This window comes from Chamaea fasciata, unplaced genomic scaffold, assembly GCF_029207755.1.
Source record: "Chamaea fasciata isolate MVZ Bird 193981 ecotype frontalis unplaced genomic scaffold, bChaFas1.0.hap1 SCAF_18, whole genome shotgun sequence".
Lineage (NCBI taxonomy): Eukaryota > Metazoa > Chordata > Aves > Passeriformes > Sylviidae > Chamaea > Chamaea fasciata.
The window spans coordinates 6,511,276-6,538,598 of NW_027094103.1; the positions used below are offsets into that span (position 1 = coordinate 6,511,276).

General features: G+C 41.6%; 2 protein-coding genes across 8 annotated transcripts in view; one reads left to right on the top strand and one right to left on the bottom strand.

Annotated features, from left to right (window-relative positions):
* Positions 1 to 4,015, bottom strand: part of TXNRD2 (thioredoxin reductase 2) — a 30,984-nt gene extending 26,969 nt beyond the window's left edge. The window contains exons 1-6 of the mRNA XM_066200027.1: positions 3,941 to 4,015; positions 2,853 to 2,918; positions 2,102 to 2,158; positions 1,348 to 1,492; positions 954 to 1,028; positions 29 to 107 (exon numbers count right to left, since the gene is read on the bottom strand). Coding sequence (XP_066056124.1) covers positions 29 to 107; positions 954 to 1,028; positions 1,348 to 1,492; positions 2,102 to 2,158; positions 2,853 to 2,918; positions 3,941 to 4,013 — 495 coding nt within the window. The 5' untranslated portion in view covers positions 4,014 to 4,015. The remainder of the gene's footprint in view (positions 1 to 28; positions 108 to 953; positions 1,029 to 1,347; positions 1,493 to 2,101; positions 2,159 to 2,852; positions 2,919 to 3,940) is intronic.
* On the top strand, positions 2,815 to 24,886 carry COMT (catechol-O-methyltransferase). 7 transcript variants are annotated; one of them, XM_066200031.1, is made up of 6 exons: positions 2,815 to 2,979; positions 10,870 to 10,922; positions 18,567 to 18,849; positions 20,649 to 20,842; positions 22,045 to 22,176; positions 24,647 to 24,886. In XM_066200031.1, exons 3-6 carry the CDS (start codon positions 18,567 to 18,569, stop codon positions 24,824 to 24,826), a joined length of 789 nt encoding a protein of 262 aa, XP_066056128.1. In that variant the 5' UTR covers positions 2,815 to 2,979; positions 10,870 to 10,922; the 3' UTR covers positions 24,827 to 24,886. The 7 variants fall into 7 exon arrangements, with proteins under 7 accessions (XP_066056128.1, XP_066056126.1, XP_066056125.1 ...); XM_066200032.1 differs by lacking the exon at positions 2,815 to 2,979 and adding an exon at positions 7,607 to 7,635; XM_066200030.1 differs by lacking the exon at positions 2,815 to 2,979 and adding an exon at positions 9,351 to 9,517.
* The last annotated feature ends 2,437 nt before the right edge of the window (positions 24,887 to 27,323 follow it).

Genomic DNA, 27,323 nt, shown 5'->3' on the forward strand with positions numbered 1-27,323 from the left:
CACTGCAGAAGTCAGCACAGGCGCTCACCTCTTTACCTGCTTTTGTTAAACCACGGACTGTATAGGGATCAGAAAAACTTCCTTTTATGTTGAAGTATTTCACCTTCCTGTTTAGAAGAAAACAGCATCAGCAATGAACATTTAACAAGAGTAGGTATGAAATACAATCAGCTATTTTTTCTGTATTTAAGTGCTTAAAAGGGTACCAAACAGGCAGAGAGCAGCAAAAGGAAGGAATCTCATTTCATAGGACTGTTTGCAGCTCTGTCATAATTCATCACTTAATTCCTGTGTCACACTTAACTCCTCTACACAGAAAAGTATCTAACCTTGTAACAAACTTTGAGATCAGGTTATTGACCTGGTCAAAAAAGATATTTTCAGTTAGCCATAGTATCACTAGTACTATCTATAGCATTTCTGATACCATGCTCATTTCAGAACACACCAAAGTGACTCAGCAGGAGTAACAAGATTAGAATCTGATAAACCTTCTATTTATATAATTTCTCTAAAAAAGGAACTGCATGCTGAAAAACTTGGAACCATTTCTGCGCTGAAAGCAAAAAAAAAAAAATCTGCTGCTCTAGCATAGTGCTAGCTGTGGGTTTGTATGGCATAGAAATTTTGGGGGATGAGATCAAAAGTTTCTTAAGAAACCTTGACTGCTTTATATTAATGCAAAACCTCTCCAGACTAAAGAGAGCATCACTACACTGATAAAAAGCTTTTGTGTATGGTCAGTGTCAACCACTATTTCACCAAAAAGGAAAATGGGAGAGGAAGAGACCACTTATATTGACAAGGGCACTTACAGACCCCAGGAGAAAGGACTTAAGAGACTCAAAATACTAGTTCTAGATAGAAACTTCAAAGGCAATTCTGCAATTCTACAAGGGCAAGAAAACCTCCTTGGCTGTGGGAAGAAAGATGAACTTCAAAGTCTTATTTACTTTTCTTGTAGTTGCACTCTGTGTCCCCAGTTCAAGGATTTCACATAATTCTGAACACCTTGTGCCATCACAGACCTGTCACAAAACAAGAAACTGAACATGAAGTCATCATATTACAAATTCAGGTTATGCAACACTAAGATACAGGAAATTGCTGAAAATGAGGAATGAACCACAGTATTTTTTGTTGTAAAAGCAAATTATTAATTCCAAATTCAACATAATTTCTGCCCCAAGAAACCAGTAACTAGTTCTGTTTTGTAAACAAGTAGCAGGCTAAAATTTCACATGCAAAATTCACTTCCCTAACTGTCCCATAATAAACATCAACTGGGAAAAGGTTATTGCTGTACATCTGCAGCACACAGGAGTGGAGATGGGCAACAGTCTTTACCAGGTATGATGAACAGGTTGGGATATATTCCAGCCATAGTGTTGGGCATCTTTAAGGGCACTCCCTAAAAGGGCTGCTTGATGCATAAGCTTTTTAGGGATGCATCCAACATTCACACAAGTTCCACCAAGTCCCCATGTGGTCCCTTGGGAAAAGGGAAAGAAAAAAAAGGAAAGAAAAAAAAGTAAATGCATCAGATTAGTGTAACCATGCAGTTGGGTATACGAGAGGTAAAAAAATCTGTAAAAACACAGTTTACTGTCTCCTACAGATCAGTTTCTAACTTGCTTTGCACTCATTTGTTTGATAAAAACCATCTCTGTGTATTTTTCTTCTAAAATTCAAACCATCTCAAGATTCTTCTCAGAGCTCAGAAGATTCAGTAACTAAGCATTTGCTTTTGAGTATCTCATTTTATGCATTGTACAAGAGGAGCTTCAACATGACACAATTTGTAATTTTTAGAAACTGTAAATAACATTTTGACGGAGGGAATATTGTCACTTGTTAAAGTCCAAAGTCTACTATCAATGGTAGCATCAAGCACTGTCAACAAGCTTAATGTGCAGGGGAGCAGGCACAGCTGGTTCATCTTGGAGAGAACGAGCCATGGCACAAGCTAGGCTTAAGGACTTTTACTCCAAGCAAAGCAAACAGTGTGGCTTTAGACACTACCCTCTGGAGCAGCCTGCTCACCTGAGCAACTGCATTATACTGTATTTCCAATTATTACCCTGGTATTTCTCTTCCATACCTTGCGGGGAAGGTTCAACATAATCCAAAACAGCCACTTTTCTTCCAAACTGAGCAGCTTTAAAGAAAGAAGCAAGGTAAGGTATTTAGAGGAAGCAGAAATACACAAACATAAACATTTTTAGTAGCACAGACACAGATAAAATACAGGAGATGACAGCTGGTGTTTTTTCCTGTCTAACTCAAGGTACCAGACCAGAGACCCAACCTGCCTATGTAGTCAGCAAATTCTCTGCAAGACACTTAATAACCCAGACTGGGGCCTCCAGCTTCCACTGACCCTAAAAATGCATTTTGACCTCAAATGAGATGTTTAAGAACACTGTGGGTTGTCGAACATGTTACCCTGAGATACAAGTGGGTAAGGTTCTATACAGCAGTTAGTTCTTGGACACAGTCTGAAGGTATTGTTGTTTTATCTCATAAATGAGAAATGGTATTAAAAAAAATACAGTATCTATGGAGTATCTACTCTGAACGCTTTCACAATAGTGATATGAAAGCTTATCAGTTTTTCCCTTGACAAAAGAAGAAATATTTTTTAAAAGGTTAAGTGGAAAGCCAAACAAAATCACACCGTCTGTGGGTGTGAATTAATTTGCAGATTAACCATATGGAGCTAAGTTAATGATTAATGTGCAGGCACTGGAGCATACTATGCTTCTTAAAAAGCTCTAAGATTATCAGTAACACCTCCTTTCATTTCCTTTCCGAAGTTAAACCAAAACTTGTTAGTTTTTATGCATACAAACCTTCTTTTGCACAAGCAAGGCCTCCAGACCCGCCGCCAATGACCAGAAGATCATACTCATTCTTTCCTGTGAAGAGGACGTGAGAAAAAAAAAGAAGGAATAGAAACAGACCAGGAAGATGGGAGAGGTATGTAACGACACTATCTGAGTACACCTATTTTTACAACTGATTATTGCTGATTTGGGTTTCCCTCACTTTACTCTAGCGCTGTAGTTTGTTCATGAAGCTATCTACTCTGGTTTTGTGAATGAAATACAAAGAACTTCAAACGAAGTGAGAAAATAGATTAAATTTTTACGCAATGTCTCGAGAGGCTCATAATTAATGCAACTGAGACCCAGTACAGGGCTCTGTCTCGGCATTACTGCAGCAAGTTCTACACAGATATTTTTCCTCGGGGTCACATCATCGGGCTCAAAGCTTTCCATGCCGTGTGCGCCTTGCCGGGGCGCGGGGTGCGGTCAGAGGGAAGCTGGCCCCTGCTGCCACCTCGGCATCGGCACACACCGGCCTCGGCACGAAGCAGCCCCGGCTCCCGGCGTGAGGCGGCGGGAGCGGCCGCAGGTGAGCGATCACTCCTTCCAGAGAGGGCGCAGGGTCGCTGCTGCCTTCGGAGCCGTCACGGGCAGGGCGGGCGCCGAGCCCCCGCAGCATCCGAGCCCGGGCGGGGCAGGCTTCCCCTGGCAGCGCCGAGCGGGCTGAGGGCCGCTGCCCCTTGGCGCTAATTCCGCAGGAGACGTTTGGCTGCCTCTGGGGCAGCCCCAGTGCGGAGCCCCCACCCCGCTGCACCGTCCCCTGAACGTGGGGCTCCCTCAGCGCCCAGGGCCCGAGGGACGGGCCCCGCAGCAGCACCAGGCGCGGCGGTGGCTGCCGGAGCCCTCACGGATAGAGGCGGCCTCCGCCCGCCCCGCCTCGGGCTAGAGCGGAGAGAGGCGGCCCGGTCCCCAGAGCAGCCGCTCGAGTCCGGCATCTGCGGGTGGTGGGAAAGGCTCGGGGGACCTTCTCCGGACGCTTTGGGCGTCAGAAGGCGCGGGCAGCGGCAAAGGCGCGGCTGCTGCCGAGCCCGAGCCCCGCGGGTACCGCGTACCTGAGAGCGCTCGGAACGTACGGCACAGCCCCGACACTGCTGGGGGACGCGGCCGCCGCCACAGCGCCGCCATGCTGTACGGCACAGGGCCCCACGGCCGCCAGGACCCTGCGGGGTGGCCGCGCAGCGCCTGAGCGGAGGGCGGCGGGGCCCCGCGGGGACGGCGGGCGGGAGCCGCCTGAGGGGAGCGCGCGGGCCGGAGCCCTCACGGGGCTGCAGGGGGCGGACACAGGCTCTGGTCAGTCACACACACCGTTGGGATAACGCACAGAATCGTTAGGGTTGGAAGGGACCTCTGAGGATGACCCTGTCCAGCCCCCCAGTACAATGCAGGGCCACCTGGAGCAGGTGGAACGCTGATTGGGAAAGTCTCCAGAGAGGAGGGCCGCGCGACCTCCCTGGGCAGCTGTTCCAGGGCTCTGCCACCGCCAACATAAAGTTCTTCCTCATGTTGAGGTAAAAACTCGCGTGTTTTAGTTTATGGCCATTACTCCTCATCCTGTCACATCACTGATGAGATTGCCTTTCAGTCTTCTGTTCAGAGTAAACAAGCCCAGCTCCCATAGTCTCTCCTCATAAGAGATGATCCAGCCCCCTCATCATCTTCATGACCTCTGCTGGACACTCTTCAATAGCTCCTTGTCTTTGTTATACTGAGGAGCCCAGAACTGGATGCAGTATTCCAGTTCATGGCTCCTCAATTAAAATCAGTAAAAATTTGCGTTAAAATTAGACATTTTGAAGGAAAAAAAAAATCCCACAGTTTGTTTGACTGGCTTTCCCCCAGATCCTGGTGTAGAAAGGGTTCGGGGAAGGCCTTTTGGGAAAGACAAGGATCATGATGACTGCCCAAAACCTTCGCTTGATATCCAACACCTGTCCTTTCCCCTCTGAACCAGGCATCCCTCTAGCAGGTGTGGTGATAGGAGCTGCCACGGCCCCTCCTCAGGTGCAGGCCACTGGCTGACAGAACCTCTGAGGGGGTTTGAACAAAGCACCTTCCATGAGGTGTTCGAGGCAACATGCAGTGTTGCTCCATGTTCCTGTGCCTATGATACATTCAGGATTGTGAGCAGGACTCAGGTCTGGAGAAAGGGGTTCCTCTGCTGGAATGCTGGAGTGGGGCCCAGGCAGTGTGGGTCAGTGACCCGGACCTGCACCAGCAGCTTTCACACGTGGCTGGGCTGTGGTGGGACAGATATCTGCTCAGGACAACCTGTCAGAGTGCCTCCAATGCCTCAGCCTCCAGCAGCATTCCCTATCCCTGTGCCACATGCCTGCTACTGATTAAACCAGGGCCATGCTGCTGACCTATCCTGAATGGGAGCTGTGAGAGTTAATAATGCCTGTGATGTGTTCTGACAGCCTGAGGTAAAAGGCCTCAAAGCTGGCATTGATCAAAACAAATCGAGGGAACGAGTTTTCCTCGTTCCGAGATCCTGCCTTGCCCTCAGTACTCGCCCTGCCTGCTGCTGTTGGTAGTGAGTCATACCTGTTAAATACCACCACAGCCAAACCAGTGTTTGGGACAAGAGAATCAGATGCTTTTTCTACAGAAAAAAACGGTTTTAGGCAGTCGTGGTTCAGGCTTAGGAGCAGGGGCCCCGCTCACAAGGGGGCAGCATCCAACCATTTTGTTTCAGAAAACATCAACCCTCTGCTCCACAGCTGAGGAGAAATGGCAGGAAATTAAAATATTCCAAAGAAAGTGTAGAATTTACTTCACCTCCAGTGTAGTTTCCTTATTTTTGTTCACCCCATTAACGTTTAAAAATACACGAAACAGGAATTATTGTCACTTTAATAAGTGGATTGATTACTTTTTTCCAGCATCATTGCTATTAAATCACCCCCATCCCCCCAAAAAAGAAAGATATGAGAAAACCAAAGGCAAACCCCCTGTTATCACTAGAAACACTGTTATCCACTGCAACAGCAGTAGAAATAAATGACTAGAGCATACTGAAAGGCCTTTGAATTAAAGAAACCTCGAGCATACTCAGATATAATCTTTTATGCTTTTCAAGGTACATCCATGCAAAGTTGTTTCAGCTTTTCATGTTAGCCACTATTCTGAGTTGAATCAGGCAGTGTTGAGCATATGCTTTTCACACAGATTTAGTTCAGATATGAAGGATCAAGGGTAGAATTAACTCTCCCCAAACACAAAACAAGTTTATGTGATGAGATGTCCCTGCAGCATTATGGTGTTCTGCTAATAAGGAAGGGCCTTAAATGTGGCAAAGAGAAACTAAATTAAACCAAATGAAAGGAAGGTGAGGGTTGGTTTCTTCTGCTGTGTCTCAAGTGAAAGGATGAGAGGAAATGACTTTAAAACACCGAGGGAGGTTCAGATTAGACAGTACAGCTGGTGCTGTGCCACTGTGTGACTGTGTGATGGTGGGATGTCCCCAACCCTGTGGCTGTATCCCACAGCTCAGGATAAAGCACAGTGCAGTTCCACAGGCTTTCCCATCAGGACCACCAGCTTCAGAAGCAAGTCCAAAGTCTGTGCTGTGCCATTCCACTTGTTCCTGCTCATTCTCACAGGCTTGATCCTCAAGAGTGATAGAGACAAAGAGCAGCAAGGAGGAGTGGGTTGTGCTGATGGTGACAGTATCAGTAAGAGCAGCGGCCCCTGGTATTTCCTTCTGTCAGCACTGAGCAGGTGTGTCTGTCCTGCACTTCAAAACTCTTTTTTCAGGGACTGGAGCCAGATACTGGTTATTAAATGTGGTTTCTACTGTATCTTTGGCTCAGCTCATATGGCTTTCTACTCTGATTTTAATTCTTTTGTGGTTAGCATTATGTTGATTAGATAATGAGTGATACACCCTTTTATATATATTACATATCCTAATTTCTGTTAAGAAAACAAGTATTAAGTCCTTTAGCAGCAAATACATACTATTATCAGGAATCATTTAGATAAAGCCTTGTGTTTCTGCAGTGAAAGCATATACAGCATATACATCCAAAAACTGAGATTAAAAAAACTTCTTCCAAGATAGCTATCAGACTTAACATCATATTTCCACTGAATTTTGTCAGTTGTAGCAAGTCATATTTAAAGCCATAAATTAACTTGTACACTAGTTGTGGTCTGGTTTATTTCCAGGGAGAGATGTTTATTTAATATACTTTAAACAGTATGGTATTAAAAGGGTAAAGGAGACACCCTGTATAAGAAATGTACATGAGTCCATTCAACAAAAAAAGGTGCTTTGTAAAGCGTCAATTGGTTTTGTTAGCAGGCAAACTTTATCCTTTTTAATGTATTGTAAAGACAGCTTGCAATTCTGTATGTTGTTTTCTTCATAGGAAATGCATTTTATTACATTTATCAATGGCTTACTTAAATTCTCCCTCATGAAGGTGGCCAGGACCAAATATTTTTTTACCAAACCTTCTAGAAACTTTTACTTTTCAAGCACATCTTCTTGTCTTTCCTGTTTTTCTGGCAGTTTCCTTCATGTCTTACGTTCCCAGACCGGCAAGCAGGGAGGGTGGGGGGAAGAAGAGAGGTGTCAGGTAGATACTGTCCTTAGAAGTCATCACGTTGTGTCCTTTTTAGTGGGTGGGGTGGGAAATCGATTCTCTCAGCGGTTGCATTTTGTGGCGTGACCTAATGAATAATTTACAGAAGAGTCAGTGAACTCTGCTGGATCACTGGTTGAACTACCTCTCCACATGAGGTAGGTCTTTTTGGTTTCTTACCATCTCTTTCTATTAAAGATTATTTATGAAATATTTTCAGAAATTTGTCTTAGAGTAGGACTCATTCAGAATTTAATCTATGCTTTTTCCTTCCTTCCTTCCTTCCTTCCTTCCTGCCTTCCTGCCTGCCTTCCTTCCTTCCTTCCACATAGATAGATCTTCTGTTCATAATTTGTCCCAAACAAGTAACTGATTGCAAGTAATTGAAAAAACCAGCAGAAACAGATGAAGCTTCAAGTAACACAATGTCTTGGCTTCTTTCAAATGCTTCAGCACATATTGCCAAAAACGTGAGGGTAGAAAAGAGAGGGATGTCGTAGACTTAACTGCTTCAAAGTTTTTGTCAGGAGTTATAAAGTCTTTGAAAGCAGAAGGGTTTTTTCAATCTGCCCGATTACCTTTTAAGAGGCACTGTAAACACAAAATAGTCTAACTGCTTGTATTATCTGCTCAAATTTAGAGTACAACTTTGCTGGCCACCTTCTCATTTAGATGTTTCCTGTTTTAGATAATTCTAGGCAGTTTCCTGATTCAGATGAGTGGTGCTTCCTTTCCTCAAAATTCCGCTTTTGCGTGTTTCTCAGCAAGAGAGACTAATTTGACAGTGGAAAACAGCAAATTCCCATGAAAGAAAATCCCTCTTACTATTCTGAAAATGCAAGCTCAAAAGAATTTTTTACCACTCAGTGTTTCACATGATCTGTGGGGTTTATGATAATGTGCTAGCTCTCCTGTCTCCCTTTGTTTCGGCTTTTAAAACCCAGTCTTTGTCCAGGATTATTAGAAGAAGGGAATGCCGTTTGTTGTTATGCCAGGCATGGATTTAGGGGGAAAAGCTCCAGCTCCGTGCTATGCACAGCAAGTGGGAATGGCCCTGCCACGCTGCAGCATGTGATTCCAGCTGGGAGCTCTGTCTGTGAGCAAGTCTGCTCAAGTTTGTGCAGCCAGATCAGAGCTAAAGTGGCGACTGTCAGGGTGAGTCAGCCTGAACCAGCCAGTTATCCTGAGCTGCTGCCGTTCATGTGATGTTGCTCCCAGGCTGATGCCTCCTGGGTCTTCCCATAGATGTGCCCTGGGAATCCAGTACCTGATAGATATTCTGAAGTACCAAACCCTTCTTTTCAGATTTTGGCCCTACATAAAAATTGTATTACTCTAATACATTTGTAGGTCTCCACACATCTCTAGCCTGGATGTATTAATATAAGGGCAGATTTTTACTGCCCTGACAAGGATAAGTCATATGGATAGTGTATAAATCTATGCACTGTGGAGTTTGTAGCGTTGTTAGTATATTAGTAAAACCTTGCAAAACCATCCATACTTATATAGACCATGTGCTGGGCTAGCAGGTAAATTAGAGAGAGGCATAAACCAATGTCTATCAGTCTAGCAAAGAAACTTCTCTTGGGGAAGAAAATACCCCATAACATAGAACAAGATTTCAATTTTCTATTAACTTGAAAGCAATTTATGGACATTATCACACAGTTTGGGTGGCTTAACCAACTGAACCCCCAGCTTTGTCTAATTTGCAGTTATTGCCATTCGCCATTTTTACTTATGTAATGAAATATGTAGACAACAGCAAGGGTTACTTGCAAGCGTAGCTTTTATCACACAAGTCAACAGCTGTGGGCAGGCAGAAGCAAGTTTGCTCCTCCCATGCTTCGAGCCTGAAGAATATAATTCAGCTCCAAGTTAGAAGACTTTTAGAAGCGTTGTCATGGGATGTTGCTCAATCTGGGAAGTCTTGGCACTAAATTACACTGCTAAGCAGAAGCTGGGCTGACACCACCCACAACTAACTGTAGTTAACTGCAAGGACTTCTCCAAAGAGCAGCTGTATACTTACACAAGGTCAGTGCTTAGAGTAAGTTTTACTGTTTTAAACTCTTTTCTCCACAGCCCAGCAGTAAAAAAAAAAAAAAAAAATTCTCTGCTAATTTAAAGTGTAGGAGGCATCAGGGATCGTGCAGACACAACCAGCTTTTGACCTGACAGGAAATTAGTGTCACTGAAGCTGGACTGCAGTATTGCTTACTTCATTCTTTGTTGTGCTTGATGTCTTGATTAGAAGAAAATATTTGTGGAGCTAAAGCTCTGTTTTACATGGAAGGGATAGCTCAAAGTTATTCTGTATTGACACTGGGGACTGTGCTGTATTGCAGGCTCTTAGTTATGTTTTGTTTAGAGCTACTAGAAACACTTCAATCTTCACCCCCCTACTTTTCCCCACAATTCTTTATTCAATTAATTGGCTTAGAATTATTTGGTTTTCTATTGTCATGCTCTCAGGTGGTGCCTAATTCTTTCAAGGAGTTCCTCAATCACTTGACAAGGCCTGAAGTTCTCAGAATTTCAGCTCCTGTTTCTGCCACATTTGGTACAAACACATTCCTTAAGTCTTTAAAAAGTTTCTAGGCTTGAGCGTCAAACACTTGCTGACTAGGTCTAAGTTTTGGAGTGAGAATACAGGAGAGAATTACTACCATATTGTGTTTGGGTTTTTTATTTTTCTTCTGATTTTTTTCGATGGTGCAATAAAATTGCAGCTGGATTATATTGTTCCCACCTCATATGAAACAGTAGAGACAGACAATCCAAGAACAAGGTTTGTTAGAATAAGCCTCTTATTTTATCTTAGATCTGTTTTTAGCAGAAGATTTTTCCAACTAGAAGGCACAGAAATTCAAATGTGCTATTTATAATGTATTGATTGCAGCTCCTCCTGTAGTTGCTATTAAGCCATTTGCTATACATACCTCGCCTGCCTCCAGCAGCACTCTATATTTAACTTGCATGCCTAGGTCTTGTTCCTACCAATTCTGCTCTGGCTGTAGCTTGCCATGTCTGAGCTGAAAAAAGAACTAAATCCCTTGGGCCAAATTCATTCCTGAAGTTGCTTGATTGAACACATTGCATTTACACTGAGCACAGTTTTGGCTCATACCTGCCTTTGTCAGCATTCAGTGTGCTGTAACTAAGTAACAAGAGCACTGTCGTTAGGGGACAGATGAATAGCTTTCTCTACGGTTATTAGAGCACCGAGCACCTTTAAGGAGCGAAGGATGTGTGAAAGGAGGAGTTGGGGAAAAGGACACCGCTCCTTTTAGAGTCTGTGTAACAGAACTGATCAGCTATTCCTGTGATGTGATCGAAAGTGACTGAATACTGCAGGCTCTTGGACTCTTATTCTGTCAAATCCACAGGAGAGCAGCACAGGAAAAGATCGGAGGGAACAGCTTCTGCTATACTAAGAAAGGTACATATTTATATTTCCTTATTTGTCAGGCTTGACATGATGTGTTATCTTAGATAATGTCACTATTTTAAACAGTGGTGCTTATGAAAGAAGTGGTGTTTTCCACATTCTGACTGGCACTCATTGTCAGGAAGCCAGTCCGTGGGCAGCAACAGCTTTCACAGAGAAAGAGTAGGACATATTTGTGTGTAATGCATTTGTACTGTATTGTAAATCTTGACAGCTGAAAGAAGTGAGATGAGATAACCCTGACTAAATTGAAAATATAATTTATGGCTAAAAGTATGCTGGAATTTGGTATTCATTTGTATTCACAAAGAAGCTGAATGCAAGTCAAGCGTCAGTTCAGTCCCATTTGGCTGAATAGCTGCTTTTATAAGTGTTTTGCTGCAGATGTATTTTATGGAGGTTTTCATTCTCAAGAGGGAGTTCTGCTACTGCAAAATATCTCTGAAGAAGAGACAAGAAGCGAGTACTTTTGCTTGCTAGCCCTGCTGGTGCTTATAGAGTATCCTTCTGGTGCCCATAATGGATATTTTTTACCTTCTGTCCTTTACAAACAAACTCATATTTACCAATACTGGCAACTAGGTCATACTGATGAACTCTGTGAACAACCTTAAACAACCTTTACTTTTTCTCTGCACTTCTGCTTGCTCAGTCATGGACTTCTCCAACAAAGCCCTCAGGTTCCGAACCATGTGCATTTGCACAGCTTTGCAATATTGAAACACAAAAGAAAAACTTCCTGATTTACAGGTTTAGTTTTCATTAATGAGAAAAGAGCTTGATCACATTAACACCGCAAGCAACTTACTTGCCACCCAAGTTTAGCAATATTTCTCAGCAGTTTGGTACCCAGTTTACATCTGTCAGTCTCATACTGTTGTCTTTCAGCGTTCCTTCAGGGTCACTGGAATTAAAAGTGACTGGGAATTTTTTGAAAAAACATAATTTTGGCAGCAGTCCTTGAAAACAGATCTTAATGTGTGAGGCCATTCTAAACCTCTCTCAGAAAGCAATTTCCAGCCAGAGACCCTCTATACCCACTCCAGGCACTTTTCTGGGGAGAGCTTTCACTCAGGATTTGAAACCAATCCCTACCTTGCTCTATCTCAGGCTCCCTCTTCCCACACAGTGTTTGGTTACCTGCTGTGCTGTGGTGAATCCCACCTTGCTTGGCATGTTAGAGTTGTTAATTTTCATAGAAATAAGTCATCATTTCATCAGAGATTCCCTTCCTAATCCCTCAGATCCCTCAGTGGGTGTCCTCACTACCAAGTTTCAGCACTCCCCCCAGCCTGAAGAGCAGCCTGTGGACAGCAGAAAGCTGTGCTGGGAGAAAGACAGATTTACAGTAGATTAGCTGGTAGCCTTGGAAGCAGGGCAGGAGCATGCAGTGGGGATTTGGGACACTAAGGATTCAGCCCTGTGATAAAAGGAAGAGACTGTGAAATAGGTCTGTCCTGAGGACAATTAGCTATTTTGGTCTTTCCTCTTCCCTTTCTCCCTACCTCCATTTGGGGCAACAATTATTCAACAAGAGCTTGATTTTACCCCCTGGGGAAAATGAAAATCTCAGTTTAGAAAACTTTTCACAGACCAGCTCCTAGTGTGCTGTCAGGGCAGAGCACTTTGTACTTTTGTCAGTCCATTGCCTCCCAGGTAGGATTTGTACAGTTCTGCTGAGCCACCCTAGTCTTAAACAGTGGTACAAATAGTACAAACACACCTGGAGTGCTCCAGCAGGAATAAGGACTATCAGAAACAAACACTTCCCAGGGGTACCAGAAAGGGTCTTTTTCCTACAAAGCTGCCTTTGCTTAAGGCCCGGTAAAGTGCATTTCTTATCCTTGAAGAATTCTCTCATCCCAAACTCTGGCTTTAATCATGCAGTGTGTTCACTAGGTCAGTCTGGTTTAGATGGCTACAGATTCCTGTCGACCTGCTTGTTGGATGGAGATGAGGCCTCTCTGTGTGGGCAGTTCATTCTAAACACTTCTCTGTGGGGCACAAAACCATTGTATAAACCTTCTGCTTTGGGTAATAGCACCAAATACCATCTAGACAATGGCTACTGGGAAGGGAGTTTTAAGTGGGTAGCAATTATCCTAATTGAAATCTATGTAGGCAGAATGGATTTAAACACCCTTACGAAGCTAATTTGATGGGGCTCCCAAGTAGGCAATAGGCACTTTTTTCTGTTCTTTTCCGTTCATTCAGTAAGAAGAAACTTGTATTTGTTTCCTTTCAACCTGAGAAGAGGGATGAAGACAGGACAAAAGGCTCTGCGGGCAGAAAACAATCATCAGAACTTTGCTTTTATAGAAAACAGACATTTTTTGTAGTCATGGCAGTGAAGCTAAATTATAGTAATTTGAAAAAAAACCTGTGAGAAGAATCTAGATTTCAGGCAAGAAATAATGAAAAATTATAGAAAGTCTGTTCAGATTGTTTTCATGATGTCAGTGGAAAATCTGAATGTCAAACTCACAGACTAAGTTTCCATTGACATACAAGCTATTCACTTTTGGCAATATGATGATTATTCTTCACAGAACAGTTGCACTCACTTGAAAATATGTAAACAGTAATGAAAGAATAGAAGGTAAAAAGATATTTTTTGACCTTTAAAAGTACTAAATTATGAGGCTGTTGAATTGTGTTGCCTACAGCAACAGGGTACAATATGTTTGGCAGAAGTTAGTTTAGACTTTCTGACCAAAATACTTTGGCTTTCTTGCTCTGGGAAAACATCAAGAAAAACAAAATGCCACGAAAGAGAGATTGCCTCATTCAAGACAGCATAAGACTAAGAGTCAGAAACTCCAGTCCCAGCACAGCACAGATCTCCTCTGGCCTAGTGCAGGACATTGTAAAAATACGTGCAGAAATGTGCTGACTCTTCTCCACTGTTTTCACAATGCTTCATAAACAGCTAATATATCCTTACTAGTGTGCAAATCCTCTGCATACTTCAGTGCTTCAGTGTCTAAAGGCATAATTTCAGCAGAAGCTGAAAAAGGTTGAATGATATAAACTGATCAAGTGCTCCCCATTCACCAGGTTATGCGAGTTAATAAAGTCAAAATTAGATTCTAAACCCTTTAGCACCAGAATGCTGAAAGTACTGCCTGGATGCGTGGAGACTCGTAATGAACTCTTGAACAACCAACCAGTACTTGGCAGTTAGATTAAATGCATGAAAAATTACAGCAAGACTGGATGTACCTCAAAGACTGGATCTTTCCTCAAAGGCCTGAACTGTCAGCTGGCTGAAGGCCCTTTAGGAAAGCATTTGAGGCACTGCTTGTCTCCACATTTTCCCAGTTGTTCATAAACTCAAGAATAATAATGTCACATAGGCATTTGCTGTGCAGACAAAACTTTGCCCTTCCTCTCCTATTATTGATACATTCATAGGAGGGAATTTTCTGAAAAAGATTAATTCAGCTTTACAATGCCTTGAACGTTTACACACATAGCAGTAACTTTTAACTCCTGCGGCAACACAGAGCAAGATGAGACAGCTCATCCAAGGCCACATCAGAAAAACATGGCCAAAATCAGACTCACAGCTAAGTCCTCTGGCTCAGGGTCACAAAGTTTATTCTCATTCCAGCCCTGGAGAATAGCAGTCTAATTTATGTGCTGTCTTTGCACAAAAGTGTGGGGGGTTTTTTTGTGATAATGTTTAGGACTTAATTTTCAGTACAAAACAAAGCAATATCAGTTTATACAAGCTAAAACTGTAATGAGAGACTCTGTAATTAGGCTTAGAAGGATTCACCTTGATTAGAAAAATGTTCTAACCAGCAGTTTTCCACCTCACAAGTGTCTCAATATCTGTCATCTCTTATTTTTGCATCTGTAGGAAATTACATCTTGTTAATTACTCATAATGTAGTGAACTAAGCTTCAGAATAGTTAAATAGTCAAATTTGATACTTCTGTAATCCACTGAGTGTGAATCTCACTAGGGTACATGTTTTTGTTAAAACTTAGACCATTTAAAGATGCTTACTTTCACAAGCTTATGTTTCTTCCCAATAAACATCAGTTTTTAGCAGAAGGATGTTGGCTTGGAATCAGAGAAGGAGTTGCAATCAGTAGTCTACATCACATTTCCATACACCTTCCTCTAACAGTGTTATGAAAACTTTGTATAGTTTTTATGAAACACTGAAAAATATCTCAGTTCAATCTGGTTACTTGGACTTACCTTAAAAATTCACGTTACCAATTGTTCTAATCCTTTTTTTTTTTTTTTTCACGTCAGGGAATTCTAAGGGCAATTATTTTTTAGCAGAGGTTGGAAAAATGTACCAGAAGGATTGATAAATAGAATTATTAAAAGATATCATTTTAACCTTTGGGGAAATGGCTGGAGTCAGCTGCATGAGAATAAAGAACAGGATGTAATGTTTGGGCTCCATCACGTGGGCATTTTTATGATTTTAGAAAAACTGAAGATCATACGATAGTAAGGGGATACTGAATCCCCTAACTTAACATCTGTTGGCATAATAGCAGATCCCTAAGTCTACAAGCCAGTATCTTGATGTTTCTTTTATAGCCATTGGAATGACTTATGTGTTTCATCTCCACAAGTAGGTGAGTTGGGGCAGCAGATTCCAACATTTTGTGTCTGCTTTTCTCTTTAAAAATATCTTTTTAAATCTCTGTAAGCTGAAACAGAGGTACTCCCATTCAAATGCTGATTGTTTGATTATGGTACGCACCAGGGGAAAACTGCTGAGCTGCATTATCAAGTTATGATTTGGTTTTATGAAACCTGCCAAAATGAGTAAGATTAGATGCATAAGAAAATAACTCAGTGCTTTAGAAAGACTCATCGGTAGTTTGACAGGCTTGGGCATGAAATTTTAATATGTTTTCTTTTAAACTCTGTCTTCTCAAAAACAGATGTACTGATACATGCAATTCATTCCTTCCCATAATGTTGTCCCTCCAGTTTTTCTGTTTATTCCCTTGCTGAATTTTTCATTTGCCTACTATTTTCCACTTCAAATTTTAGCTTTCAAAGAGAAGGCTCCCTTTATTATGGTGTTTCCAAAGGACAGAAGAGGTTGCAGTGCTAACCTGTGTATTTGGAATCTCAGTATAAGCATTAAATAATAAGAGTGGCTGCCTTGTAATAAGTGGTTATGGGAAACTTGACTGTATGCAAGTTCAGTTTTATTGCATACTTAATGAATCTCATGAATCCACATTAAAGCTAAAATTATTGTTGCATTTTCTAAAGCTGTCATAACATGACTGTCTCCTAGGTAGTGGTAGTTTTAAATTGGTTGAATTACACACTTAATTTTCATATCAAATATTTTCCAGCTAAGAATATGAAAGCAATTAGCTATTTTGGTACAGATCTTTTTTCCCTCTGGGTGCATGACCATCACCAATGCTGCTTGCTCTTGGCAAACTGCCTTTACAGCCTACTGCTGTCGCTAAATTTATTTTCACACCTAAGAAGACTGAAATTAAGGGGGAAAATCTTTGAAAAAAAACTCTGTTAAAAAAAAAGAAAAAAAAAACCAAGATGTGTCCATTTCTCTCTTTTTAGAAGGTACCTTCTCTGAAAAGTGGTTTTCAGGATAATTGCCTCCTGAAGGAGTTCTGCTGAGAACAACCCATACTGCCACTTTATGAAGATGCTGGGGTGTTATACAGACTTATTAATAATAATAAAAAACCCAGTAGTTGAAAAACATTCCTTGATACCTCAAAAATAAGTGAACTCCTCTAGGAATGGAAAAATCAGCATGTCCTCTGTAGGTTGGTTCTACCTGTGAGCAACCTCTGGGGAGGCAGGTGGGCTCTGCCCTTACGTGTGGTAGCATTCATGTGGGATTCAAGTCAAAGATCTGAGGCACTGTAAAAAGTGGATCCCTCTGAGTACTTGATTCAGTCAGTCAGTCTGAAAAAGAATTCTCAGCATTCCTGCAGGACAGGGAGCAGGGCTGAGTTAGCCTAGAGAGGCTTCTCCCTGTTTTGGGAAATCTCATTAAACGGTCTCATATCAATGCTAAGCAATCAAGGAGGAAAGCTGTTCCCCCAGAAATACACTTCCTAGTTCATCCTGCTGCTCCCATCCACTCTTGCTGTCTGACAGATCTTTGAAGGGCAGCCCCAAACATGCTGGCAGGATCTCACAGTGTTGAAGTAACAGCCTGTGGCAGGGTCTGCTCAGAGAATGTCCAAGTATCCATTGTAGCCAGAGGATTATGTCTGGCAGTGGTCTGCAGTAATTCTGAATGCCAGCAGTCTTCAGTCCTAGAGGCACCTGACTGTAGCTGGACTGCCACCAAGCGAGTCACGGGTGTGCAGGAAGGTTAGACACCTGCTGGCCTCAGGAAGTGGTTTCTGGGCTCCATCCACTCACTGGAGTTCAGAATAGTTATCTCTCACCTGTGTCAGTAATCCAAATCCATCAACAATGACCATACAATCAACTAAGCCATCAAAGTCAAGTAAAGACCAGTGAAGCTAGAGAGATATTTTGTGTTAAACTAATTATCTTTTCACAGCCCTATCCAAGTTCTCAGTGGACAGAAAATGTCAGACATTTTCACGTAGAAAATACAAAAAAGAGCTGAAGTCCCATCTGAAAGGTGCAGGACAATTGGGCCTGGTCAGTAGAACTACTACTGCACAGAGGGAAAGAAGAAAAATTGACATCCAGGCCTTCATGATCCTGTTGAAGTAATGAAGCAGGATCATATTAGCTAGGAAAAATATTCAGAAGGTCCAAGAAGCAAGATTTTCATGTGCTAATGACACTGGCAGGCTCTGAAAGGAAACGTCTCAGGTCAGACGGTGCAAGAAAAGCATTGAGGGCAACTGTTAACATTGGTGACTGCTTAAAAGCAAAAGAAAGAGACTTTTGACAGCTCCAAACAAATCATACTCACTCTGCAACTAAGATAAGAGGATGGGTGAACAGAATCAGCCGTACTGTGTCTTGAGCATATCTCCATGGAAACTCAGTCATCTTCTGAAGTCAAAATGTGTTCTGCATGATGATTCAAAATTTAAATACTGGGAAAAATTTTCCCCATGTGTTTATGCCAAACCCCACTACAGAATGGAGGGTCAGACCATTCATAAAAATTAGGATTTTTCTGGGACAGTATTTGGGGAAACAAAAAAAGAGAAGCAAGAAGAAGTAGGAAGAGATTTGGAAGAATGTTGTTATCTCCTAGAATGAGATCATCCCTTAGGCAAACTTAGGTAAAACTTAGGTAACTTGGGTAACTTAGGCAAAATTTTGAGGACGTTGTAGCTCCTACTGGAGCTAGAGCAGATTTGATGCTGGAAGCTCCTCGGGCAGTGGCATGCTTGGAGCCAGGACTGAGCAGCTGTGTGGGGGAAGGGACTAGAGCATTAAATAAAGCTACTTGTTGACTGCCTGTAAAATTGGCTTCTAAAGGAAGTGCTACAGAGCACCATCCATTACCGAGTGACAGAGAGCCTTTTACAGCTACTCTAGACACAATCATAATTAAACTCTCTGTGTTCCTGTTCAGAACGGTATGTTGTGGGTTATTTAGCTCAATATTTACAAAAAGGACAGCCCTCTCCTGTGCCACCTTAACCCTGGGCTGTTTTTCTCTTTTCTTGCAGATGCTGGAGAGCTCTTCAGTCTCTTTGTTCGTTGTCTTCATCCTGCTTTTCATTTTGCTGCTCGTTGTGTTGCTCATCAGGAAAAACGGCACTGCTGCCCTTATCTGGAATGAAATAATCCGGGAGAAAATAACCAATTTCATCATGAATCAGAGCAAAGAACAGAGGATTTTAAATTTTGTGCTGCAGAATGCAGTCCGCGGAGACCCCTGTAGTGTGGTGGACGCTATAGATAAATACTGCTCCCAGAAAGAGTGGGCCATGAATGTGGGTGATGAGAAAGGTAATTGCAGCAGGGGTCAGCATCTGAAAAGATTCTTCAAGACTAGCACAGTACAGGACATGTGGTTGTATTCACATGGAAGCTTCCATCTGCTGCTGCTGCAAAAACCCCAACCCACACAGCCTTGTGGTCAGCAGAGTGGGTCTGTGAACAGTGGTGCCTGCTCGTGCAGATGTTTTTGTGGAGGGGGATCCAGTGATTCATCCAGAAAGTCACAGCACCAGATTTCTGGGTTGTGCATGTTGCAAGTGTGTAAGCAGAGAGTGGCAACTGATGGGAAAAATCTAGGGTTGCATTATACCTCACTTTACACACAGGGTGCCTTTAAGGCATAATTCATTATGCTAAATACTTTCAGATCCTTAACAACAAGATAGCAAATTGAAAAAAAACCCCAAAATTATGTTAAACTATATGAATTTTGTGAATGCAAGCATAAATTAGACGTTTCTGTTGAAGGGAGGAATCCTATCCATGTCATACAGTATCAGACATTGTTGCTATTTAGTAAGAAAATCATCTTGTTCTTGTCTCCTAAAGAAAAATATGGGAACAGAAACTTTTTTCCATAGCTGCAGGAAAGCAGCAATCTTTTCAAAAAACTATAATGGCAAAATGTTATTATGTTCCCTTATGAATTAGAAACAAAAGTACCTCTTGCTGGGAACTTTATGGGGAAATTTGCTTAGTCTGGGATTAACATAGCTAATGAAATACAACTGTAAGCATTGTAATAAAAATGCTCTTCTGACATGGGCAGAGTTTTTGAAAGTAGCTCCTCAGCATACCTAGCTGGGGTACTTAGGGCAGCAGAACAGTGGGTCAAGGCTAAGTAGGAATACTTAAAGCTCTAAACTTTGAACATCTGTGATTAAATCCTTAATAATTTCACTCTAGTGTTACTCTGATGGCCTTTCCTTAGGTAAGAGCCATCAAAGCTAGTGCATCTTTAGTCCCTGAGATTTCAAGAGTGACGACATGGCCTCAAGATGCCTCATCCTCATCATCATACTCCTAAACACCCAGAAGACTATCCCTTAATGACCATGGCTTAGAGTAAAATCCCTTTCACTACTTTTTGAGTTTAGTTATCCAGTTTCTAGCCATACAAATAAGAGGAAATTTCTCACAAATAAATCTCACAAATAAATCCTTTTCTTCCTAAGGACTGAATATAGTACACTGTCACTTCTTTTTGGGAACGTCTTCTGTTGTTAACAATTGACTAATGTTTCCCATCCCACAAATTCATGCAGTGAAACCAAATTTTTTGCAACTTTGTAAGTCGATTTTTCTTTTTTTCTTTAAAGATGAGTATTTAGAATAAGAAGTTTTATATCAGACTACAACATGTAACATTAGCAACAAACATGAGCACTCAAAACCCAGGACTTACATATTTCACAATTATAGGCAGTTTCTGCAGTAAGGTCTTGGAAAAAAATACTGCATTTCCCCCTTCTAACACTATAAATTAGTTAATTCAAGGAATTACATAAGTTATATTCAGAGAATATAAGTTAATTCAGAGAATTCCTTACTCAGAAATTTGTATATTCTGAGACTAAGATTTCTTCTAGTTCAAAGTTTGCACTTTGAAAATTAAAATGTCCATGATTAACTTGATCACAAGCCAGTTTGCAAAGGATACAGTATATAATTTAACATCAACTCTTAATTTTTGATTGTCCTGAGTAACTGAGCACATGGACTTTTTAAGTTTCTTGTCACTACCTTGCTCTTCTGTGTATGAACCAGTTTGATTTTGTCAAAAGGTCATCTTTTCCCATTTTAATCAGGTAAAGTTCTAGACAAGACAGTGGAAGAGGCCAATCCATCAGTTGCCCTGGAGCTGGGAACATACTGTGGCTACTCAGCAGTGAGGATTTCTCGGCTACTGAAGGCAGGAGCTCGTCTGCTCACAGTGGAGTTCAACCCAGAATTTGCTGCTATAGCTAAACAGATGATTGAGTTTGCTGGAGTACAAGATAAGGTAAATACCATTTTGTCTGTAACAACTACAGCAAAACTGGTTAGATTTTTTTTTTTCTTGTACCCATGGGCCTTATAAATTTAACCAGCTCCATGCTTAGTTACAGTGCCTGACCTCTTACAGCAGGACTTAACTACATTGCCTTCCAAAAGCCAGAATAATACTGGCTTTCTCAATATAAACTAAAAGGTTCAAATTGGTGTCAAGACTGACTACAAAACACTGAACCGTAGTCCAATTTGTTACAAAAGCTCACAGGAATCAGTTGTATTATGTGCAATAGACTTCAAATGAGAAGTATTTACCCAAATCTAGCTGGTCACAGTACCCAGACCTAAGTTTTGTGCAGTCAGAGGTGTCTTGAGTCTCTATAGCTGGTTGAGATGCAGATGTTTCCAGTCTATACCCCCCCTGGTTGGGGGATTCACGTCTGAGAAGTGCCTGTCTATTCAGCACACAACTCACTTCAGTGGAGCTGGAAACACTGGAGGAAGTCCCACCAAGGGACTTTCTAATGTGTTTCTTAACTTCTTGAAGAGAACCTGAAGTACTAGTGACATCTAAAACTGCATTTCCACATCTGATTTAATCTCCTGATCAGCTGTGAGTCATAAATCAGACATTTCTTCACCACTTTCTTCCTCTTCTCATGGTATATGCTGCTTGCCTAACGAAAATCCACGTGCAGCAGCTGCTTTCAGTTTAACAGTAGTTACTCCAATAAACCTGTGAGGAAGATGTAACAGCCTCTGTCCTGTCTCTTTCCGCTCCTGGCCATATCAATTTTACATATTGTAGCCTCCATCTTTATTCTAACCTAACCTGTTCTCTGCATTTTTTCGCTTCCCTTGGACTACAAGACTCAACTGAAATGTAACAAAAAAGAAGTCCTTAAAAGCACTGTTTTCAACAGGAGATTTCCATGTAAAGACACACTACAACAAAAACAGCAGGTCACTTTTTCTGTTGTTAAATTAAAAACCAACAAAATCCAAAACACCCAAATTAATATTTTGGAACATAACTGAGTTGGTTTGGCAGAAATAAAAAAGTACATTTGACCTAACCCTACCAAATAATTCAACTGACACAATGTTGAACTATAAACATGATCCTTGATGTCTGGCTACAATTTAAAATGAGCTGGGAGCATGTGATCTTTCTTAATGGTTCGCAGTTCATCAGATGGATTTGTATTTCAGGTAAAACTCCTGGAAGGCCCTTCAGAGGAAATTATCCCCCAGCTGAAAAAAAAATATGAAGTGGATACTCTGGATTTTGTCTTCCTGGATCACTGGAAAGACAGATACACACCAGACACCAAACTACTTCAGGTCAGTTGGCACAATTCCAGTCTTAAAAGTAAAGTAGCAAATACCTTCATGTCTGTGAGGCCTCTATTCTTTATGAGGGACCTCATCTGCTGTAAAATGAAGACTGGCAGCCAAAATAACAGCCTTACAAGAAAAAGGTCCTGAAGGACAGGACCCTAAACTTTTGTTAACAACCTCTGCCAACACTGCATAGCTCAGGACTCAGTGAGTACTGCTGAACCATTCTGTTTCCTGAACATATAGGTGTGCAGTAGAAATCCTACCTGGAGGAATGCATGGCCTGAGTCTTACACTCCCTAGGAGTGCCTGCATGGTCACCAACCAGAACACTTGACCCAAAGCCCATCCTGATCCTGGGAGTGGGTGAGACTTGGGACCTGCATATCCCAGCTGCACCTCTTTCATCTCCTCAGTACCCTTTTTTTGCCCGGGTCTGTGGTGCCAGCAGAGCCTCTTGATGAAATACCATTTTCCATATGGACCGCAGCACAGCTGTGATAGCACAGACTCTGACTTCTCTTGGAGTCTTTACACTCCACCTAATTAACTGGCTGCAAAGGAACGTTAAGAAGAGTGCAGACTGCCCCAGCCAGGCCGTTCCTAGGGAAACACTGTCCAACCCTATGTCCAGCCCCAAATGTGGAAAAATTATGCTTATTTCTTCCCAAGCTGCCTCAACCATTCCTGTGAGTATTACAAAATACGTTGGCTGAAACAGCAGTAGGCAGTGGCAGAGGACTTCTGGATAGGAAGGTATTTTCAGGTGTTAAATAACAGATTGATAGTATCTGTACCTATCAACAGAACACATACAGATACTCTCCTAACTAATAAAATGTTCTACAACTGCCTGTTTTTATGGAAGTGCCATTTTTCAATTATTTTCTTCACAAATAAATCCACTTTTCTTGAGCCTGCCTCTTAAACTGAGAACCTGCCAAATATTTCCCGACCCCTGCTTGAGGACTACAACACTATTTTCTGACCCAGGCCCCCTGGTTTTTTAGTTTTAAGCCTTGTCCTCCAGAAAGCTGTTTGAAAAGGAAATTTGTTTGGGGTTATGAACAGCTAGTATTGAATTTACACAGCAGTAGCTGAAGAAAATGTTCCCTCCCTACAGTTATTTTGTACTCAGAGAATGCTTTCTTTTAAACTGCCTGTATAAGGATGACTGAGCTCTTTCCACAGTACATCCTTATCAGAACTTAGCCTTCAAAACAGAAGGCCAAGCCAAAACAAACAGACAGTTTAGTTCCATGGTAGCGGTCAGTCTGATGCAACTGTGATACCAAGTTGCAAAAAACTCCCATGAAATTAAGAGGAGAAAGACAAAGAAAAGATCCTCAGATTTTCTCAGATGTCACAAACTTTCTAAATATATTTTTAGAAGGAATTAAAGTATGAATAGTGAAGTATGAATATATTCAGATGAATTATGTGTATACTGGAAGCGGTCCAGACAAAAAAGCCAGACATGAAGAGCATCTGAAATCCTGATGACCAGTGGAAAATCCAGTATGTTGTCTCTTGCAGGCTTCTGTAAGCTGTGCAGTAGAAACAGACTAGAGGGTATTTGCCATGGCTCTAAAATCACTTCTACTGGGCTGACTGGTGTTCAGTCCCTAGAGGAAAGAGCAATAAGCTCAACGGCTTCTGCAGGACACTCATCACCAGAACTGCTCTCGTAGATTGGGAGTGACAAAAAACACCCCATGCTTCGGCTACAGCTACTGCCTGTAACAACAGGATAACCACCAAGCTGATTTAGCTACAGACTTTGTTTTAAAACAGCTGGTAAGCCCAGATAAGCAAGTTCTTCTAGACAAAAAATACCAGTAAAAATTAGGTTTTTAGGTTCACTGAGGATAAACATTGCACTTGAAGTGACTGTTACATGTTAGTTACGTCTTATGGAAATCTGTCAGAGGGATCTTCATTGTGCAAAAACCTTGCTTCATGCCCAGATCCCAAGCAAAATGGCGGGAAGTTGTTTAAGATGAAAGGAAAATAAGTGCAGAAAATTTTTCATTCTTTTAGCAGTTTTGGAATCTGACTGAGACTGGCCAAGGCAGTACATGCTACTCTCAGGTGACCTAAAGAGTTAATACTACAGTTCAGTGCCATATTAAAAAAGTTTTTATTTAAACATGAGGCAAAACAAAGCCACCTTATTGATCATATAGACATTTCTGGAAACAAGCTGAGGAGCAAACCACACACTTCCACTTGATTTGCTATTTCAGAATCAGCATCTCTAATGTTCTACTAATAAACAGAAAAAGTCAGCAAATGACCACAAAGGCTCCAAGAGTTACTCAGCTTCTCTCATGTCTGTTTGATCTTCCAGACCTCTACCACAATGGGTTTTTGGATGCAGGCACTCAAGTATACCTGGTTAACATGAAAGTACGTTACATTCAAACCAATGTCTCCTTAACAGCCACTGTGAAGCCATTTCTCTTCTTTCTAGGAATGCAACTTGCTGAGGAAGGGCTCAGTTCTTCTGGCTGACAATGTAATTTTCCCAGGAGCTCCAGATTTCCTTAACTATGTCCGCAAGAGCCCCCACTTCCAATGCACTAACTACCCATCTCATCTGGAATATATGCAAGTGGAAGATGCTATGGAGAAGGCTGTGTTTTTGGGATAAAGAGAGTCATTAATAATCAGCTTTTGTTTCAAATTATGTAAATGCAACTGCACAGGTTAACTTGTCCATACTTTACAGTTTTTTAAATTTTTATTAATTTTTTATTTTGGAGCCTGTAATTAAACAAGCCCTAGTGATCTTTTTAGGCGAGGTAGAACCCAAAATATGGAGTAAGTCAGATCTGTGCCACTGTTCCACATTAACTCGGCAGACCCAGGTGATGCACATTGCCATGCCTTGACCAACACATTATCAAACAACACAGAGTCTGTAATTGTGAGCTCAATTTGAACTACCACAGTTTGGGTTTAGGGTGAAGTGGAGAAATACACTGAAACTTCTGAAGACTTGTGTCCCCAAGCTAAACTCATTAATCATTAGCAAGAGTGGAAAAAAAATTCATGTTGCAAGAGAAGACCATTTCATGTGCCCTATTTTTGCTAAATTACTAGCATGCCTCTTGATGAAGTGAAGGCTCCTATTGTGAGATCAGATACTTCTTTGCACATTTACTGCAAAAGTTAATCATCTCTATGTGAGAGAGAAGAGCACACACTGAAAGAAGACAGACCCATGCAGTGATGAGAAAAACAGAACACAATTTTGGAAACACAAACAAATAAAATTATTAATCTGCCCACGCAGAGGCAGGGAAAACTGAAGTAGTAAACAGATGAAAATAAACACAGTAACAGACAAGTAAGAAAAGGAGCAGACTCTTTCCCAAAAAATACAAAACTACATAATATTTGACCTTGAGAAAATGCTGTTTATCCCCTCATTATACTGTACATACATGGTACATGCTTTTTTGGGGCAGAGCAAGCTGCTTACTCTGAAGTGCTGGGTATGTTTAAGATGCTGTATAGAAATAAAGTCCAGAGAGAATGGGTTTTAGCAGGTGGGTCCTGCACACCCTGGTTAACCTCAGTGCTGTTACACCATGTGAGTAGTGTGGGTTGTCACTGAGAAGATTCAAAGCCAAAAAGGAAGTGTCTAACTCATCTGAACGATGCAGAAATCCAGTGGCATTTCCTAGCATGTCCTGCTGTGATTATATAAGGCAGCAACAGTCACATTTATAAATAAAAAATAAAAATCAACAGAGCAGGGGCACAACTTTCATTTTTTCCAATGAATTCTCTACTGCACGTGAGGCTTCCAGACTTGAAACAGCCACAGAAAGATCCAACAGTTAAAAATCATACTGAAAATCAAGGAAACCATTCTTGTCTTTCCCAGTGTGAATTCTTTCAAGCCTGTTATGAGTTTCTTCCTTGTATAGCCCACCTTACTGCAGTGGTCCCTCCCCTGGCCTGTGTGTTGCAGAAAATCCACCTCCAGGACACTAGTAAGGAGCGGAGGATCACCAAAAGAAAACTAAACAGGCTAAGGTGACAGAGTCAGTTTAAAAACAGACCAAGCAAACCATGGTGACCCAGCCAGCTTGTAAAGTGTGCACTTCACAGGGATAAGAGAAGGCAACACTATCAGAGTTTTCCTGAAAAGTGAACTCTGTCATATGGAGAAAGACACAAGATTTCCTGTGCTGCGTTAGATTATGCAGAAGCAGCCTCAGTTGACTCTGTCGTGCTGTTCTGTGTAGAGCCAACACTGAGTTCTAACACCTCCATCTCATACTGTAAGTCAGTGATTTGCTCTGTAACACTGCTCAGCAGCACAACCTCTTGGTATTCAGCCCAGCTCCAAGTCATTGGACCAAAGTCCTTCAGGTGGTTGGAAGCAATTTTTGCAAAATTTGCAATGCCAAATAATCTTCAAGCACATTTACTGGAGTATAGAAGTTTCTAGAAAAAACTGGAAAATCTGGATACATACAGTGGAGCAGAAAATTTTTCTGCACATCTGAAGCCTTGACTCCAAAGACTTCTCGCTTGTGTTTAGCCCTAAACACCTTTGCACCCAACAGACACTCCTGTCACACAGGCTGACGAGCAAACCAGTCTCAGAAGGATGAGTAAGAGTAAACAGGTAGACTCTTCTGCACTTTACAAGAGAGGATTAGAAAAATGAAATCCTACTGCTTGTTAATGGCCAAAATTACCGTTCAAGAGACTGTCAAGAAGATTAGGATAGGTGGGAACCTGCAGAGTGGATATTTCAAAAGGTGCAGCAGTGAATTATGTATTTGTAATACATGTGGCAAATGTATCAGCCACCTTTTAGTATAAAAAGGTATTTTAATTCATTAGAAAGCATCTTCTACATGGCAAATTGTGAAAATAAGCACAATGTATGTACTATCAGAACATGTGCAGAATTCCATATGTAAGAAAAAAATTTCCACTTCACTGCATTTTTGAAATGTTCTTAATTATTGGTGGCAAGCAATGAAAAAAAAAAAGCCTGACTCAGTTTGCATGACTGACAATTAGAAAAAAGGCTTTTGGTCAGTTGAGCAAATATGATCTGGAGTCACTGACACATAAACGTGAAATCTCCCAGGGAGAAAATGCACGTTTCAAAACAAAGTCAC

What these genes read in the sequence shown, in the direction of transcription:
- COMT (XM_066200029.1), top strand. An exon ending in GAATGTGGGTGATGAGAAAG is followed by an intron (nt 18,850 to 20,648) that starts GTAATTGCAGCA and finishes CATTTTAATCAG; the next exon opens with GTAAAGTTCTAGACAAGACA. An exon ending in CAGACACCAAACTACTTCAG is followed by an intron (nt 22,177 to 24,646) that starts GTCAGTTGGCAC and finishes TCTTCTTTCTAG; the next exon opens with GAATGCAACTTGCTGAGGAA.